The 19015-nt window shown below is 36.8% G+C and overlaps 1 protein-coding gene across 1 annotated transcript in view; it reads right to left on the reverse strand.

Moving 5' to 3' along the window:
* Khc (kinesin heavy chain) overlaps window positions 1-18168 on the reverse strand; it is an 18695-nt gene extending 527 nt beyond the window's left edge. The window contains exons 1-17 of the mRNA XM_074087979.1: window positions 17838-18168; window positions 14081-14252; window positions 13854-13997; window positions 13615-13758; window positions 13285-13409; window positions 12943-13196; window positions 12754-12862; window positions 12521-12655; window positions 12178-12353; window positions 11297-11486; window positions 10179-10469; window positions 9676-9837; window positions 8184-8350; window positions 6030-6131; window positions 1563-1680; window positions 1252-1479; window positions 1061-1175 (exon numbers count right to left, since the gene is read on the reverse strand). Of these exons, the coding sequence (XP_073944080.1) occupies window positions 1061-1175; window positions 1252-1479; window positions 1563-1680; window positions 6030-6131; window positions 8184-8350; window positions 9676-9837; window positions 10179-10469; window positions 11297-11486; window positions 12178-12353; window positions 12521-12655; window positions 12754-12862; window positions 12943-13196; window positions 13285-13409; window positions 13615-13758; window positions 13854-13997; window positions 14081-14252; window positions 17838-17984 (2779 nt within the window). The 5' untranslated portion in view covers window positions 17985-18168. The remainder of the gene's footprint in view (window positions 1-1060; window positions 1176-1251; window positions 1480-1562; window positions 1681-6029; window positions 6132-8183; window positions 8351-9675; window positions 9838-10178; window positions 10470-11296; window positions 11487-12177; window positions 12354-12520; window positions 12656-12753; window positions 12863-12942; window positions 13197-13284; window positions 13410-13614; window positions 13759-13853; window positions 13998-14080; window positions 14253-17837) is intronic.
* Between the last annotated feature and the right edge of the window lie 847 nt (window positions 18169-19015).

Genomic DNA, 19015 nt, shown 5'->3' on the forward strand with positions numbered 1-19015 from the left:
TATTTTACCCGACTGCGAAAAAGGAGGGTTATTACTATTTTCAATTCTTGAATAACTTCTAAATTAACAAAGTGGGTATTGCGATGAAACGTTTGCAATGAATCAGGTCAAAAGTTTATTTAGGTATAGCTTTGTATTGTATTAAATATCACAACTGCAAATAATATGTTTTATTTCTATTTTTTATTTGTTGGGGTATCTTTGATCAGTGCCTGGGGTGACATTGACCGTTGGTCAAAGCAACCCCATGAGTTATCGTTTCTCTAGTTTCACAATATTTTCCGCAATTATGTGTGTTATGAGTGGAACCTTAAATTAAAAATAAAGTTGATTATTCGTTAAAGTGAAATTTTATTCTAGGTCAAAGTAACCCCAAAACAACAAAAGTGCTTGTAACTTTTGACCCTGTTCACCAATTTTTTTAATTTCTTTGGAACAAATGCTTGCTGTATGGGTTACTATCGATTGCCGTTAAAAAAAATAGGGTATCAAAGTAAACCCCACAGACGGGTTAACTTTGATCACTGTGTTATTATTTTAAAGTTAGAATATCCTAATTAGGAATATAGAAAAACTTGAAAAAATTGATGTTTAATTATTTTTTTAACGCCTAATAGTAAGAGATAAAAACGTTTCAATTATTAAATTGATCAATGTAACCCCAGTTCACGGTACTTATAGTATAAAGAGGAAAGATTTGATTGTTCGTTTGACGCCCAAGATAGGGTTCCGTAGCCATTATGAAAAAAAAACAAGTAATATTAAATAAATAAACTAAATATATAAATTCTTAAAATTTATTACCAGAAAAAGAGCGTATCTTCACGGCACTTACGTCCTTTTGTTGAGAAGCGCAGTTTTTCGGCAATAACTCAAAAAAGGTATATCCGTATTGTACCCGTGCGGAACCGGGGCGGGGCACTAGTTCTTCTATAAATTCCTCTTAAGCATATTCAAACTCTTCGAATTAATGACAGTCGAGTCCCTTTAACTACCGCAATATTTTCTAAAGGAAAACGCTAGATTTTTTAACACATAGTTACATTATCTGTACACTCACCGATCTGCGCTTGTGGGCCCCTCCGGGCGAGATTCTTGGCGCGAACGGCCTCTTTGATTCTGTCAACCTCGAACTGATATCTCTTGCGGTCGCGCATAGCTCCCTCCTTGGCTTCCTGTGGTTGGAATAAAGATAATCAAATTAAACCTGCAAATATTTCCTTTCAATATCTTTAGGAGCTGTTATTTTACCTTGAGTGCAGTCTCGAGCGCCTTGACGCGTTCCATAGTAGCTCGCAGCCGCTTCTCGAGCTTGGGTAGTTCGCAGCGAAGGTCGGCATTGTCCCGCACCAGCTGCTTGTGCACTTTAGTTAACTGCTCGAGGTTGTTTTCGAGGAATGAGATCTTCTGTTTCTGGGCAAGCGATCCGCCTTCCTCTTCGGCGCCTTCCTCGGCGTTGATAGATTTCTTTATTCTAGCCTGTGTAATTTAAGTTTACAATTAAAATTAAAACTTAGCATTGCTGATTGTCAAGACAGCCAACTACAAATGTGATTACTCGCCTGCAAGTCCTGTACGAACAGTTTTCGCAGGTTGTGCAAAGTCTGCAGCTCCTTAGCCACAGTGTCTTCCAAGCCCTTGAGATCGGCACGAGCCTGTTCGCGCCTCTCCACGCTTTGACTGCACAAGACAAAAAAAAGTTTTACAAAATAATCAAAACTAAAATTTAACAAAATGCCATTGCCGAGTTACCTGCAAACAGATGAGATTGAGTTGTCATAGCACGCAGCACGACCCATCCATATACATCGCCCCTCGTACTCTTAGGCCGACCGGTTCGGAATGCGGCAGCTCCCGGCAGAATGAATATGAATGGGATACGTGCGGAATAAAATGACAACTCAAAATTTCATAAAAAGCATAAGGCGTTGCAACAAGACTGCATTCTACGTCTACTTTGTACTTACACTGACTACAATAACTAACGAATCGCATCCTAGACAATGTCATAGTTGGTAGCTATTAAGGTACAAGATATTTAATCTAGAACGTTTGTTTACATATAATTTATTGATTGATCATAACATTTCTAGATCAAGTCTTGAAACCAAAGAGACTTCGGAGCTTCGTGCAAATATCCAATTTCAGGTTCTAAATATATACTCTATTTTATTGCAACAACAATTTCAATTTACACGAGCTCTGAAGTGAACGGAAATCGAGGCAACAATCACTCTTCGGCATTTCGAGTGCACATAGACTAGAGGGAGTGATTGGATATGAGGACACAAGAAATATATGATTAAATGCGATCAAACACGACTATCGTGTGTGTCAAATGAACATAACTATCATGCATGGGGTGATTAAATGACAAAAGCAAGAAATGGTAATATAATTCACTTAATTAAGGAATGAGAAGGGGTCAATCTCGGAATGAGAGATAATAAGCTGGAAACTCGTATACAGCTTCATTTTGGTGTCCTAAATGTTGTCTCAAAAGTCACATTTAGGGGCTGTTTCACCATCCATTGATTAGTGTTAACTGGCGGTTAGGTGTGATGCCGTCTATTTGTTTTGTTCGAATAGACGGAGACGGCATCACATTTAACCGATGGTTAACGCTAATCAATGGATGGTGAAACAGCACCTTAATCTCGTGTCCGCGTCGTAAGTTATTCAAGGTCAAATGTCAAAAAAGACAGTTTTTCGCGATTATCTCGGTTTCTATAGCTCCAGTGATGTTAACATTTATTACAAAATTGTAGAGCATCAAATTTGGAACAAATATTGTTTTAAAAAATGTTTGTACGTCCAACCGTTATTGAGATAGAGGGCAGAGAGCCCGCAGCGCTCAACCATACTGACTGATGTAAGGTCAACCGTGAATCTCAGTGATTAAACCTTGTATACAGTTTTAAGTCATTGAAATATCATTAATAATAAATTATTTATTTGATTTTTTATTTAACTTGCAATGTTCGTATGTACGTATGTAAATATGTCAGAAAATACGTAAGTAATGTTCCAAAATTTGCAAACCATTTTTCAAGCACTTCCTGGTCTCCGATTCAGCTTAAATTTAAGAAAAGAAAAGACAAGAAAAAGAATACATTTCTTTGCCAAATTTCGGCACACCAAAAGAAAAAAAAAAACAATTCAAAATAAGACAACCTTATTACATACTCTTTACATACTAAAAAAGAAAGAGACATTGTGCCGAAAGAAGCAAAAAGGGCCATACTCAGCGTGTTGCCACTCAACGGGGCTACGTCGTTTTGTTACTGAGATCCCTTGCCCACCTTCCGGCTCCATCATCAGATCAGCTTGATGGTGCCATAATCTTGCATTGTCACCAAATATACATAAGTGTACCAAATTTTTGCTGAATCGGAGACCAGGAAATGCTTGAAAAATGGTTTGTAAATTTTGAAACATTCCTTACGTATTTTCTGACATATTTCCATACGTACACACGAACATGTGCAATTTAAAAAAAAATCAAATAAATAATTTATTATTAATGATATTTCAATGACTTAAAACTGTATACAAGGTTTAATTCACTGAGATTCACGGTTGACCTTGTATCAGTCAGTATGGCTGAGCGCTGCGGGCTCTCTGCCCTTTATCTCAAAAACGGTTGGCCGTACGAAAAAAAATTAACACAATATTTGTTTCAAATTTTATGCTCTACAATTTTGTAATAAATGTTTACATCACTGGAGCTAAAGAAACCGAGATAATAGCGAAAAACTGACTTTTTTGACATTTGACCTTTAGTACATTGTGTCTTAAGGGCGGTAAATAAGGAATTACGAACGAGAGTCTATTAGAAGCCGGAAGTCGAAGACTGAGGGCTTTAATGAGTCGATGTTCGTAATTCTAGAACCACCCGTGCGACATACAATGTCATTTTCATCACATTTGCTAGTTGCTAGTAAAATTGTATATTTGTAAAAGAAAAACTTTTTTTTTTCAAAAAGTGCCGATACCGCTGACTGCGCTCTTGGCAGCGCCAGCTCCCCGCCGCCCTCCCCCTCCGCAGCATGTGCATGGCGTGCGTGTGCAGCGCGCGCACAGAGCAGCAGCACGCCATGCAGAACAAACTCATTTACCGACCTTTGGCTTCATGACATGAAAATTAGTACAGGCAATGACTCATTTACCGACCACGGGTTTCATGAGAAGCACATTAAGGTCGAGGGTTTTATTTGGGGAGTTGCAACCAAGGCAGCCTGCATGTTACGACACTGTTTACGAGCAAGTGTGATGAAAAATAACTAACGACCCGGACACGAGATTAAGTGTGACTTTTGAGACAACATTTAGGACACGAAAATGAAGCTGTACGAGTTTCCAGCTTATTATCCTCTCATTCCGAAGTGAATTTCTTATATGACTGCATGAAATAATGAAATATACTATCACATTGAATTTAGTTTGTGTCAGATAAATGCAATTCAACGTAATAGAATAAAAAAAAACAACATTTATACCCTTTGTACTTTTAAAAACCTACATGATTCAACATTCATTTAAAGCGACTAAAAAAATGTATGTACTAATCTAAAACAATAAATGCCAACATAGGAATGAACTAAGATATATTAATGCGTTCATTAAATACTAATTGCCGTTATTACTTAATGGTTCCACGTTATTGCATAGCATTCTTATTGCACTGGAATACTTACTTTACCGTTAGTGCTTATATTTTATACTTGTCAGTAAATTAGTATTACATCTTACGTCGCGAATTTTAGAGCTAAAAATGTTGATGGTTTATTGTTGCCACATTATAAAAATATTTGATAAAAATATGCACCTGCCCTCTCTATACAAACACTTTCGTTTATTTACAAGTTGTATTTACATGATGATAATCATTGATTACGATTTAACGTTTACCAAATAAATAAAATGTTTTTAACGATTTAGAAAATTTGTGCAAGTTTTTTCACCTTTGGGTAGACTTGACACTTGTCAAAACAACCGCACTTTATCAGTTCGACTCGCAAGAGTAGCTTCATTAGAAAACTAATAACAAGGCAGTGTTACCGTTAACACAACACAACGCGAAAACACCAATATTTTAATTTACCTACCCGAAATAGATCAGACGATAAAACTATGAGTGGTTGTTTAACAAGTAGGTATAGGAAACAAAATTTCACTAAATTCACGCAACGATCAAATTCGATTAACGCAACATGCACATGACAATATCAAACATGCTACGAGTTAATATAACTACGCGTAACACACCTTATCTTAACTATGTAGTAGAGATAAATAATTTTCTACTAATAAATAGTTTGTGACTAGTAAAATAAATGCTTTATCGACTAGCATCACAACGACTCTCGGAAGCGAAGCACAAAACTGTATAAAAATAATTAAGGTATACGTTAATTTGAAAATAAGTATTACTTCATCAAAGAGATATTCAAGTAATTCTCACTATTGGCTTATATTAATCCTTAAGTATTTACTATTTATGAACAGATTAAATAACCATCAATGATTGTGATTAATATAGGCCCGTCGTGTTTACGAAAGCGTCAACGGAATAATACTTTTGGGTAAAACCATGGATATCCTCTGTACACAACGGTTTCGTGTCCCGGGCTGTGGTCAACCAAGGAATTCATGAAGGCACTGCAACTAATATCATCCTACGTGTACAGAGATCCATGTCGTATCACAGAGACAAAGCTTAAATCAAAACGACTATTTGAGGGTAGCGATGGGTGAGAAGAATCATGGTAACGGAGATGAGTAAATGCAGTTGGAGAGGGTGTATATTGCAGGAGTGGCGGGTGAAGGACTTGGGGATTGCCGAGAGCGACCTCTCCTCTGTCACCGCCGCCTTCTCGAGGCCCATGGCGTATCCGAAACCTAGTCTCTCCTTCTTGGGGGATACGATGTAGTCCCGTAAGGGGTCGAGGTCGTCTTTGAGGAGCATCTGTTGGTTGGCTTGTTCCTTGGCCGCTTTGTCGAGGGTGCGGCGCGGGGATGACACTAACATGAGTTCCTTGAGTTTGGCGGACTTGTCAGCCTCCTCGCGCTTCAGCTTCTCGTAGTCATCTTGCAGCTGCTGCCGCGCCAGAGTGAGCTCCTGGTACGTGCTGTAACAAAACGCATGGTTACACGCGTGACCTTCAAGCTCCACTTACGACATAGCGTATTACATAAAGCAGGTGGTAATATGTACATAACTTCATTTCGACTACGGTAACACTTGTCTAAATAAAAATAAGTGCGTTTGTAGCACAGCAGGTATTGTTTTAAAGCATCAATAAATAATTATAGAATTGTTCCTGGTTACACAAAGTCACGTTTTTTATGAAGGTAATCTTTAACCACAACTGGGGTATGACGGCATAAAACAAGATAGTAAAATTGTGAATGCAATCTAACTGAAGTGAAACAAATCAGACATAACGTAAGTAGCACAGGCAATGATTAAGTTTAAAAACTCTATTCTGTAATGAATTAAAAATAGATATCTGAATAACATGGAAAGAATCGTGATGCACAGTAGGCATGGGGCGCTAAATTCTGTTAGCACATAAGGCCTAAAAGGTAAACTGAGAATTCGGTATTTCGAACATCGTCCTGATGGACGATAGACGACGACGATGGATTTTGATAAAAAGGGTACACAGGTTGAGTATAGATAGTTTCATTATTTCGGCCTATGTGCGCCCCATTCCAAGGTAAGTATAGTTCCCCTCTCCGAATAAGATGGGCCGTATCCCTCACGCGGCCCCAGTACAGATTAGGTACTTCACATATACCATTGCACTTCTTTGCATGTGTATGAAGGTTTCCTCACGTTTTCCTCCACCGTAAAATTTAATGTTAAATTTCAAATATAATTTCGCATGTCAATCTCGAAAACTCACAAGTTGCGAACCCAGACCGAACGCACGACCCACTTGAGAAGCCATAGGTCACTTGGCTGTCCCGACTTGTAACAGCTCAGCGTTTCTTAAATAGTGGGTCGCAACCCGGCCTGGGTTAACGATTTCGTTTTTTTACCTTAGGCCGTGCAAGCGGCCTTCCGTGCCTCCGCTAAATCGCGCGGTTGCACGACTGGGCGCGGGCGCGGCGTGCTTGTTTCATATCATCTAAAGGTCTCTTCTCCACCCATTACACCATATCATGCCATAACCGTAATAGGAACGTGTCCGGAACGGAATGTCACGCGACGGCGACGGTTGGTTAGGAAACGTGCCAGTGGGCATAGTCTCGTACTTTTCAATACGAATCATATATTTTTGCCTGACACGTTGCTATTACGGTGATGGTATGATACGGTGTAATGGGTAGAGACCTTAACATAGCAGCGCTGCGTGAGGCGGGTCTCTGGCCTAATGAAACAGCACAGGTGAGCCGTGCAGCTGCGCGAGTTAGCGGAGGCCCTCAGAGATTTATTACTACTGTGCTTTCATTCTAGCACGGTGCGGGTGACACTTGATGCACCGTTTCGTTTTACTCAAAAAAAGTTGCTGCTGTCTAAATATATGGAAGTATATTTCAGTTGCAGCCCGAATATGACTGGCGTAAAATGTTTGAACATAAAGAACTATTTTGTACGAAATAAATTTAAGCTATCAGATTTTTATAATCAATTTATAAAATTCAAAGCACAATTAAGGGACTGTTTCACCGTTCATTGATTAGTGTTAACTGGCGGTTAGGTGTGATGCCGTCTCTATTTGATTTGTTCGAATAGACGGAGACGGCATCACATTTAACCGTCGGTTAACGCTAATCAATGAATGGTGAACCAGCCCCTAAGTGAAGAAACGTAATATGCATGTAACGTAACACCAGAGACTCATTTAGTGATGAGACCTAATGGATTTGAGTATACTTCGGTACTTTTTAATTGTTAGGTAACGAACATTCTTGTAAACTCAGTTCAGCCGTACTTAACTGGCAAATAATATTCCAACCTAGAATTTCACTAATATTCTCATCAAAATAGTGTTTTCGCCTAAATAATAAAAATCGAGAATTATGATTAAGATTTAAAATTATAACTTTTATCGACTCAAGTTTCGAAAATTTCTTTCACTCTCTACTCTGTGATATTGACAGCAGTCACCCGCACCACGCTTGAATGAAAGCACTGTAGTTGTGTGTGTCTGTGTCTGTGAGTGTATACTCACTCCTTGAGGTCCTGGTGGTTCCGCTGCACCATAGCCAGCTCGTCGCGCAGCGCGGACAGCTGCGTGGCGTGCGCGGCGCGCAGCTGCTCCAGCTGGGCCTCCAAAGCGCCGCGCACCTGCGTGTCGGCGCGCTGCTCCGCCGCCGCCGCTTGCACGCGCTCCGCCGCCTGACAACACGAACGTTAACGATGGCACCAGATATTCCACAATACATGCGCAACTATACTAGAACTTGTGTTTAAGTAAGTTTTTGTTAAAAATGTCATTTTTAATACAAGTTTTTTTTGCTGACTGTACTTTTTGTTGACTGTACTTGCATTGTTATCTAAACTACATATCCATACCAAATTTCAAGTCGATATTGAGGAGTTCCCTCCTGCGGAGACGATCCTGACAGGGGCACCAAGCTATCACTTCCAGATTATTGTATTGTCACCAAATTTCGGTCATTCTCATTTTATCGTGCACCTGTCTAATTACCGTACCGCTTTTATTATCAGGCAAAAGCTACGAACAAATAATAAGTCAGGAAGCGTAACTCAGAACAAATTCCACACAAAAAGTGGCCATACCTACAACCAAAACGACTTATGATTCAAATACGAATCAATTTCAAGGTTACACATAGACGTGCTTGTTGATTGATTAAAATTCTGAAACAAAGCATGGAATTGAAGCAAAGGATTGGTTGGCTCGCGTGATGCAATGTCAGATTCAGAAACCACATAGACAACTGGCATTCAGACAGATCACTTCTTACATACATCTAACGTTTCAATGACGTGTTATTGATAACGACAGTTGTTTTTAAAGCGACTTAAAGGAAAAGGAGGAGGTTATCAATTTGGTTGTATTTTTTTGGCTGTTACCTCAGAACTCCGTCATTTATGAACCGATTTGAAAAAAAAAAAATTTTTTTTTTCGTTTGTATAGGAATACCTCTAATTAAGTCCCATAGGCACAAAATCAGTATCTGATGATTGGATCCTAAGGAAATCGAAAGAACTCTTTAAAAATTGTAGGGACACCTATGGTAATTTGGATATATTTAGTAGTAACTCGTGCATTTGCTCTTGAACATCATCATTTGATGAAGTGTAACTAATGATAAAGACAAGTGAACACCACAGTTGACCACCGGAGTTAGGAACCACTCAATAACAAGTATTTCACATCATCCATTACTAAATTGACATTCTTTCAATACTGGCTTTTTTACACAAATCCCCACTAGACTTGCACAATACGAAGCCTCACATTTCATTAGACCATGAAGGATATTGACGATCCTTATTATTATAAAGAACAGACTAAGAAACATTATGCTGTTTACAAAGAACTCCCTAATAATAAAGTTCGTGTCATTTCCAGTTACTAATAATGTTGTAATTACTTGTTTACTAGCCAGTAAATTTATATATTTCCCCTTCTGTCAAGTACTTGTATATCCTGCCTGCAAGAGTGATTAGCGTGTAAGAATGTTTAGAGTTACCTGCAGGCGAGCGCACTCCTCGCGCAAGGTGTCAGCAGCCTCCTCAAGCTGCCGTTTCTTGTTCTCGGCCTCCCGCATGGACTCCGCAAGCGACGCGCAGCGCGCCTCGTGCTGAGAGATCAGCAGTCGGCACTCGCCTAGCGAACGCTCGTAATCCTCAATCTGCAATACAATATTATGATTATTGAACAAAAGTATAGTACAACTTACTACTGCTGGAATTGTTATACTGGGTAAGTCAAAGGATCCAATAAGCGATCCAACGGTTCAAATATCTCTGGGCTACGTAAGGATAGCAACATTTATTTTGAAGGCATTGTGTCAATTGAGCTAAGCAAAATGTGAACATTTTGAAAATTCCGTTCCAATATCTGATAACATATTATGACTTACCATTCAGGAAATACAGTCACAAGGCTCACAAGCACACATTTGACCTTAATACAGCACGCATGAACGCTACAAACCTCAATAGCTAACTAGGTCACACTAATTAAAATTACCTTCTGATTGGCGTCGATGTTAGCAGTCTCGAGCGAGTGGCAGCGCTGGACGATGTTCTTAACTTCGCTTTTCATCTTGCTGATGTGGAGGCGGGCTACGGTGAACTCTTCTTCCAGTTTGCCGACGGTGTCGACGTTGAGTTTGAAGTCGAGCTCGGAGCCACCGACGGCCGCGCCGATCTCCGCGAGGTCGCGCAGTAGGTTCGATAGAAGTTCCGCAATGCGCTTGCGCTGGTGCGCAGACATGTCGCGGAGCTGTTGCAGTTCAGCGGTAGCGGTTGCTAACGCCGTCTGACAGAAAATATTTCGTTAATTTCACTATGCAAGGTGTCTTCAAATTCTTTCGGAGTGTTTGAGGAGATTATTTATTGCCTTAGTCTGACTGAAAGTTTACGTAAATCAAAAATTCATCGAAAATTTTCAAGTGTATGGTACGCCTTTGACGCTACATTTTGAACAGCGATCATTGTATGGAAACAGTTGTTAACCACAAATAGAAATAAACTCGAAAAGCACTATCAAAGGTGTTCAAACTAACATCTGCTGAAATACTATGGAAGATTTTGAAGACATCTTGTATACACATGCATTTTGTTTTCATTTATTTCATTCGGGCATTTTGATTAACCAGCGGATTTCAGAATAGCAGTTATAGAACCTTGGGCTTCACGGTTCATACATATCAGCTAATGATCACAAATTTATCAGTACCCTCCCAATTTGAGACTTGCAACTCGAACTAAAGATAAGATTGCATCAGCATATTTAGATGACATGGCACTCTATGACTGTGTGGCAAATTGACGTGATAGCTAAGATTAAAAAACAACTTTACTACAGTAAATATGGTTCAATTATTTTTTTTAACTTTTAATACATGGTTTTTACTGATGCTACTTTTTATTAGCGTTATATATGCAGAATCAAGTCAATCTCACCACTGACAGTGGAAGAATAATGATTTGCAACACCCGTATAACTATACCTATATAACATACATACTAACTTGAAGAAAAATAAAAGCTTAGTAGACAGACAACTTGTAGTTACACATGTAAATTTGCTTCAAAATGTTAGTAAACGCTGTTAGTAAAGCCTTTGCCATTGCTGATCGTTACTTGTTTTGTCTGCAGCTCCTCGGATATCTGGTCGCACTCGCGGCTCTTGCTGTCCACTTCCTGCGACTTCTGGTCGTAATTGACGGCGAGCTCCTCTAGCGCTTGCAGCACCTCTTTCACCTCTTCCTTGGCAGCTTCGTTCTCTTGCTGGATTCGGTTCATATCACCCTGGAGAGCTTCGTAATCGCGCCTGAAAATACACACTTGTTACTGAGTGTTTTACAAGTTGTTTGCGTGTTAGGAAGCTAAGAAGTGAACTAACTCGCAGGTCCCGGCAAAATTGTGGCTGTCCAAGAATAAGGGGCTGTTTCACCATCCATTGATTAGTGTTAACTGGCGGTTAGGTGTGATACCGTCTCTATTTGTTTTGTTCGAATAGACGGAGACGGCATCACATTTAACCGTCAGTTAACACTAATCAATGGATGGTGAAACAGCCCCTAAATGTACAGTTTATTCTAATAAGAATGGTTGTAGACGAGCATGACGCATTAACAGCAGTACCACGCCATTTCATACTGTATTGTTTTAAATACTTTTGAACCATGACGAAGAGTACCGTGTCATATAAGAGCGCCCGTTCGCAGTTCTAATCCGTGTTTCGAGTAACCGATTCCATTCCGTTACCAGAAATAACTAGCCGTACCTACTGATATGCGGAAGTAGTAAATTACGCAACGAATGGATTAGGTGCGTAATCTTAATTCATTGTTTGGTGTAAAAACGGCTATTTTTAAGAATGTAACGTAGTCACATTTCTTTTGACCTTGAGATTTCTTTAGGATGGTCTCAAGTGTCCGTATGTTAAAAATGGCACACTACTCTATAAAAATAAAATAGGGCAACGTTAATTTTAGATGTGACGTATTTTTTCACTTTACCTTGTGCAGGCAATGAGTTCCTCCTGTTCCATCATTTGATCCTTGAGTTTCTCAACCAGCTGCGATTGCTGGTTGATTTCCTCATCCTTGTCATCCAATTGTTGGTACAGAGTCTCTAATTTGCCTTGCATGGCCGCATCTTCCACCGCGCTAGAAACGGCCACAGGTACCTGAGGCTATAAACAAATATCAATTTAATCTGTTACAGTTGTAGAATCAAAACAACAATAAAACGAATTAATTGATAAGTGTAACAAAGGATGACGTAAAGATCCAGACGCGGGTATGATTTTTCCTGTAAACATGAGTCATAGTGTTATGTCGGCTATAAATGGTCACTAACCGGCGCCGGAGGTTTCTCCTCGATGAATGATGTCACGGGCGTGACGGCTTCAATCTCCTGTAGGTTCACCTGTTCTTCGGGCCGCACCGTCTCGCCTGAGCGCCAGCGACTCAACTCAGTTTCTAACTTTTCAACCTGTAATAAATATGATAAAGCATGTTTAATTAATTTAATAATGTTTGTAAACAAATATTAAATGAATAATTGTATATGGTAAGTAGGCGTCGTCTAACCTTGCCCTTTAGCCTAGCCACCTTCTCCTTTTCTCTCTCGTAGCGACGTTTCCATTCCTCGGCAGTGAGCTCTTCGTTAACGCAAACCACATTCTTAACAGTCTTAGCCCTGAAAATGAAGAATTGTTGATCAGTTTATTTATCAAACATTGCTGAATGATGAGTTCAAGTTTCAGTAAACAATATTACCTTTTACCAAAATCAAGTGTGCTTTTAGTTTCACTCTCGTTAAATGAAGCTGGGGAACAGCAAATGACAATGGTTGTTCTTGCATTACCACCAAGTGATTCTTGTAAAATACGTGTCAGTTTCGAGTCTCTGTATGGGATGTGCGATTTGTTTCCATCTGCCAATGCTGAGATAACATTACCCAAGGCTGACAGCGATTTATTAATATTTTTAGCTTCATCAAGCACTGTACCTTCAGCACCAGTTTTAGATACCTAATAATGGGATAAGAAAGTTTAGTATGTGTACCAATACCAAATATTGGATGAACTATTATTAAGCTCTCAATAAAATTGAAAATACCTTTTCTGAACCAGCCAAGTCAACAAGATACAACTTTCCAGAAAGTTTCTTTTGATTTTCCAAGTTTTCCTGTTTAACATTTATGAGGAAGACTGAATGAGACCTAGATGAATGTTCATTCATGTCTGAAAACAACAAAACATATAAAATAGGTTTGCTACTGGATCTATTATGCTTTTAGTGATTATTTATAAAGTTTTAACCACTTCTACAAGTACCATGATCATGTTAAGTGAGAAAACTGTTATTATAAAAATATATAATTTTATTTAAACCTTTACTGTGACTACCACCATAACTGGCATAGGTGTAAAATAACATTGAACTTACTTGTCACAGCAATGTGTCGATTTGATTTACCCTCCTCTATAACTTCAAATACTTCTTCAGGACTTGACACAAAACGTTCAGTGGCACCTTTTACAAATGGAACTCTATTTTTGTCCTCATGCACACTAAGGTTTACCTTTGACACTGTAAAATAAAATAAAATTATTATATTATATTAATATTAATATCAGTCTAAAAGCTTGGTACCTATTAGTACCTGCAGCGAAAAAGTTACTTACCATCTAGTAAATCCCTGATTTTGTCCATGTAAATTTCAAAATATGATACTTTTATGTGAAATTCCAGGTTTTCTTCCATTGCATAGATGTGGTTGAAAATATCATTGACTATCCGGGGAATAATACCTTGTTTCCCTGAATCTCCTGCAAAACAATATCACCATGGAGATTAATAAGAAATCAATCAATTAAGAAGTTATCACCCATTAGTAAATTAATGAACTTACCTATGACACCTTCCATAGTATGTGTTTTTCCGGAACTGGTCTGCCCATATGCAAATATAGTGCCGTTGTAACCCGCCAGGACATCAGAGACAATACTTTTGGCTGCTTCATTGTAGACCTTCTCCTGAGTTGCATTTGGCTTAAATACTTTGTCAAACAGGTATACTTTACCCTAAAAATATTATTTGTTGCATTATCTTTCAAGGTTATCATATCATTGCTTACCATTAGTCATGATTTACTCATCATCACTTACACCAGCAGATTTAGTTACTGATTTAGAATAAACTAAAAAAATAATTTGGTCTCTTTATATTTCTTCTTATTTAAGACCCTGTTTCCTACACAGAGTATCTAATATTAGTACCTACTATGGAAAACCAGTGTATAATTATTTTAAAATACATAATAGATAATTAGGCAATCAACTATTTTACTGACACTTTGGGCGTCTCCTGCATTACCAAAATTGTCTCTGGCGTTACCAAAAAATCATACTTCCAACAAGATATTTCACGGTTTAATAGGTATTCATGTACACCATGTATTAAATTACAGAAAAAATGTTTATTTACGAAAATCTGCAATTGTTTGAAAAATGTCGCGGACAGATTAGTGTTGGTAAAAAGTTGATTGGCCCAATTACCTAAACCATAGAAAAATGTACCTATAAAATGTAAGTCCATTTTAGAAAGGAATATTATTCATTGCACATCAAATAAATAATTGCCTATCAATTTATGGTCATCATTTAATACTTTTTTTTAAACATCAGTTAAATTATTTTAGTACAAATAAACTAAATGTTTAGCAAAACTAGTACTGCAGTGCAGATAATTTGAAAACATACATCAGCATGACATTACTTCTTTTCCTCTAATGTGAAACAAATAAATTATTTTAGGTACAAAAATACTACAATCACATCAAAAATACTGACCGCACAGCAAATTAACTAGAGAGAGCATGCATAGATGATACTCATTCTCATAGTAAAATAACTTTTATTGTCAATTTGGCACCGGAAAATTAGGTACGATGACGAGCAGAGCGAGAAGGAGCATTATTGATTTTTATATTTTATTACAGATCTCATTATGTTGTACTTAATAAATAATTAAGTTGACGAGTTGGCTTCTCAACAGATGTTTTTATACCGTTAAGTTATTTGTAGAAAAAAAAAATTGTATTTTTTTGTATTATTTGAAAATTATTATTGAACTTATGAATTTATTTGTTTTGATTATTTTTGATCTATTTTAATTTGATATTTGATGTAGGAAATTTGTAAATGTAATAAAATAATTATATGCCTCTCAACAGAATATTGGCATGCCTGCATGCAGGCTGAATACACTGAAATAAAAACATACAATGTAAGACCTTCCTGTACTGTATTCTGGCAAATAAATACTTTTGACTTTTTTGACTTTTAATAAGATTATATGTCAAATAAAATGCTGATTTATATAGGTAAACTGCTGTATTTTATATGAAAATAGAAGCTATATTAAATAAAAAAGAGTGACAAGGTATGATGTGCGTTAGTCGTTATTAGCTGTGCAATAATAAAAATGCTTTACTTTCAAGATAAATAGCGGTACCCCACGAATATAAGTTGCAGTTTATTACGTAATATTTTGAGTGGAGTATTTTGATGTGAATTTGGATAAAAAAAAAACTTTTTTTGATGTGCGTTTTAATACTACCCTTTTAGAAATAAATCACTAACATAATTTGTGAACTTTTACTAGTCAATGCGGATAATTGTTGTCCAATTAATCTTATTAAACATAAATGATGGAAATAATTATGATTATCTCTAAATCTAGTAAGATCCTCTCAAAACAATAATAAATGGAAATATAATTTTTTATATAAATTTATTTACTGGATCTGTGGTAAATTTAAATAACTGGGACAAATGTACTTGGCACTAAGCTGGCTCCTTGCCATGTTAGGTTCAATAGAGTTCAGTAAAAAGTAGGTTGCTATTTTTTTCTTAAACATAGGGTAAATATATGTTAATCTAAATTTCTAAAAGTTCAAAAACTTAAATCTTATCAGACAATCTTGCAATGAGTGATTTAATCAAGTTTTGTTAATAATTGATGTTTAGTTTTGATAACAATCACTGGGGTTCGGATTTTTCATCGCAGTAAGATTATAGAAAACTATTAAATCAATATTAAAATTAAAACTTCAGTCATATTCATAGTCATTATCATTCATTTAAATATCAGCAAAAAATTATAAATAAAATGCCACACCATGTTTATTACATTATGGGCCAAATAATAAAAATAATATGAACATTAAGTAAGCTCCTAGTTTGTAATATCCATAGAGCATGTTAGCTACAAGAATGAGTGTTTAAAAATCATTTTATTATGCCAATCATAAGGAAAAATAAAAAATATTATTTTTACATTGGACAGTAGAGATGCTGTTGCAATATTAAATGCTCAATGAACTTATTGTTGAATCGATCACTAAATTATAGTATACCAATATTTCTATAAAGCAAAGTTTTCAAATAATAGATGAGATTATAATTTTTTTAACAATTTTTGGCCCTGAGACCTCAATAGAAATCCGGACTTCATTGAAATAAGGCAGATGGCATGGCAACTTCTCAACAATTTGAGCGAGTACTAGAATATGCTACAAGTCACAAGTGGATTTTTAACTAATATAGAACCCCTTTTACTCCAGAAAATATAGAAAAAGTGGCCTTTCTTTACTCATTTTACAATTGCAATTTTGAAATGGACAATACACATGCCATACCTTGTGAAGATTTTAAAACACTAATTCCTTAGCTATATGCTCTATGGATATTACAAACGAGGAGCTTAATGTTTATATTATTATTATTTGGCCCATAATGTAATAAACATGGTGTGGCATTTAGCATTTTTATTTATAATCGTATGCTGATATTTAAATTAATGATAATGAGTATGAATATGACTAAAGTTTTAATTTTAATATCAACTCAATAGTTTTCTATCATCTTACCATGTGATGAAAAATTCGAACCCCAGTAATTGTTATCAAAACTAAACATCAATTTTTAACAAAACTTGATTAAGCTATTAGGTACTCAATTATAAAAATGTTTGTGAAACGTAAAGGAGTAAAAAAAATACAATGCCCGCATTTACATAACAAAAAACTACAATAAAAAACCACAGGCATGTATTTTTTACACACAAACTTTTCAACTCATACCCAACCAAGTAAAGAAAAAACTATTAGATCTTACTTAAACATAATTGAAAGTCCCATGGCAATTAGACAACACATAAAATTCTGTTCAGTAGTCAAATATAAACCTGTAAGATAAAACATTTTTAAAATATGCAAAATATTTTTGAATTTTTCTTCAGGTAGAGCAAAGTATCTTTGTAATTGGAATAGTAATTAGACAATTCTTTGTAATCTAAATCTCACGCAAAAGTAAACAAAAAAGTTCAATAGTATGTTACACATAAAATTATTCAAAAAATATTCGAGGTCAAGGTCGGAAGTTATTTGTATTGATTTTAGGCAAAACAAAGACGCAGCTGAAATATGTACAGATTTCAGCAAAAGTCACTTTAATTTTCGTGATGGTAATCATAACCACCGAAGCGGAATAAAAAAGAAAGGCTATTTCGTAGCAAGTGAACGAGTGGTAATGTATTAGTCATCATGATCTAATTTAGGGCGATGATACAAAAAATAATAGAAGTTATAATGACTGTTTACTAACCCCTATGGAAATGCAGTTATCATCCGGTCCTGAAGGAAATTTCACAATAAACTTAGAACCAGCTTTTTCCTCAGAGTCGTTCAATGGTCGAAATCGGCACACGACTCGTATGCTGTCTTCAGCAGCAATCTCTCGATCAGCTGCCATTTTTTATAAAAATAAAATATCTTACACTAAACACCGTCTATTCAATTAAAAAATAAAACGTTTTTGGAACTTAAAACCGTGCATGAAGAACTACAAAGGTAAAATTTGTCACTGGAAAATCTTCATGACAGCGAGACCAAAATGTCGGCCATGTTCTCGTCAAAGAAAGGCCCGAAATATTGTTATTGGTTGGAACTTGGCTACCAACTGTAGAGAAGAAAATCGATTTGTTACCAACATGGTATAAAAAATATCCAGAATTTGCGTTTTTTAAGCGCTCTTTTCACAAGGATTGGTTAGTGGGTAGATAAGGATAGAAAAGGTATTAAGCGTTATTTACAAAATTACGGATTATGGAATCATTAGTATCCCACAATATACCTACCTACAAGCATATTTTCCTTGCTCACCTTTCCCAAAATATATAATTTAAATAATATAATTGCATGCTTTATTTTTAAAAATGATATTAAAGTATAGTATTTACAAATGTATGTAATTTATTTTACCTTTGTTCTACCTACCCTGACCTATATTCCAAATTCCGTCTACCAAACAAACCACCCCTTTCCCGCGTCTAATTTCCCTAACTTGAAACTGGCTAGGGACAACACTAAAGCCCAAGTCCAGCAGGGCTACTACGAAACTCGAAACTCGAAGTTCGTATCGTATCGTCCCTCTCGCTCTCGTATTAAATAGTATAAGTGTCAGAGGGACCGCACGACACGAACTTCGAGTTTCATAGTAGCCCTGCAGTCTAAACAAAAAAAAAACTAGCCCCTAATACGCGTCTAATTTATGCCCTATGCATTATTGCCCTATAATTTAATTATATTTGGTTAAATGACCAAAAAAAATGAAGAGGGGAACTAAGTGAAATCGAGCCATACAGTTCGTATCGTAGCGCTTTCCACCGGGGACGGCGCCTAATCGGGCCGGTGCCGGGCCTAATGGAAAAAACGCCCATTGGGTTGCCCAACATCAAAATAAATCCACCTTACCACCTACCTACCACCCAAAGCTACCACCAC

The sequence above is a fragment of the Choristoneura fumiferana genome, chromosome 5 (genome assembly GCF_025370935.1).
Source record: "Choristoneura fumiferana chromosome 5, NRCan_CFum_1, whole genome shotgun sequence".
Lineage (NCBI taxonomy): Eukaryota > Metazoa > Arthropoda > Insecta > Lepidoptera > Tortricidae > Choristoneura > Choristoneura fumiferana.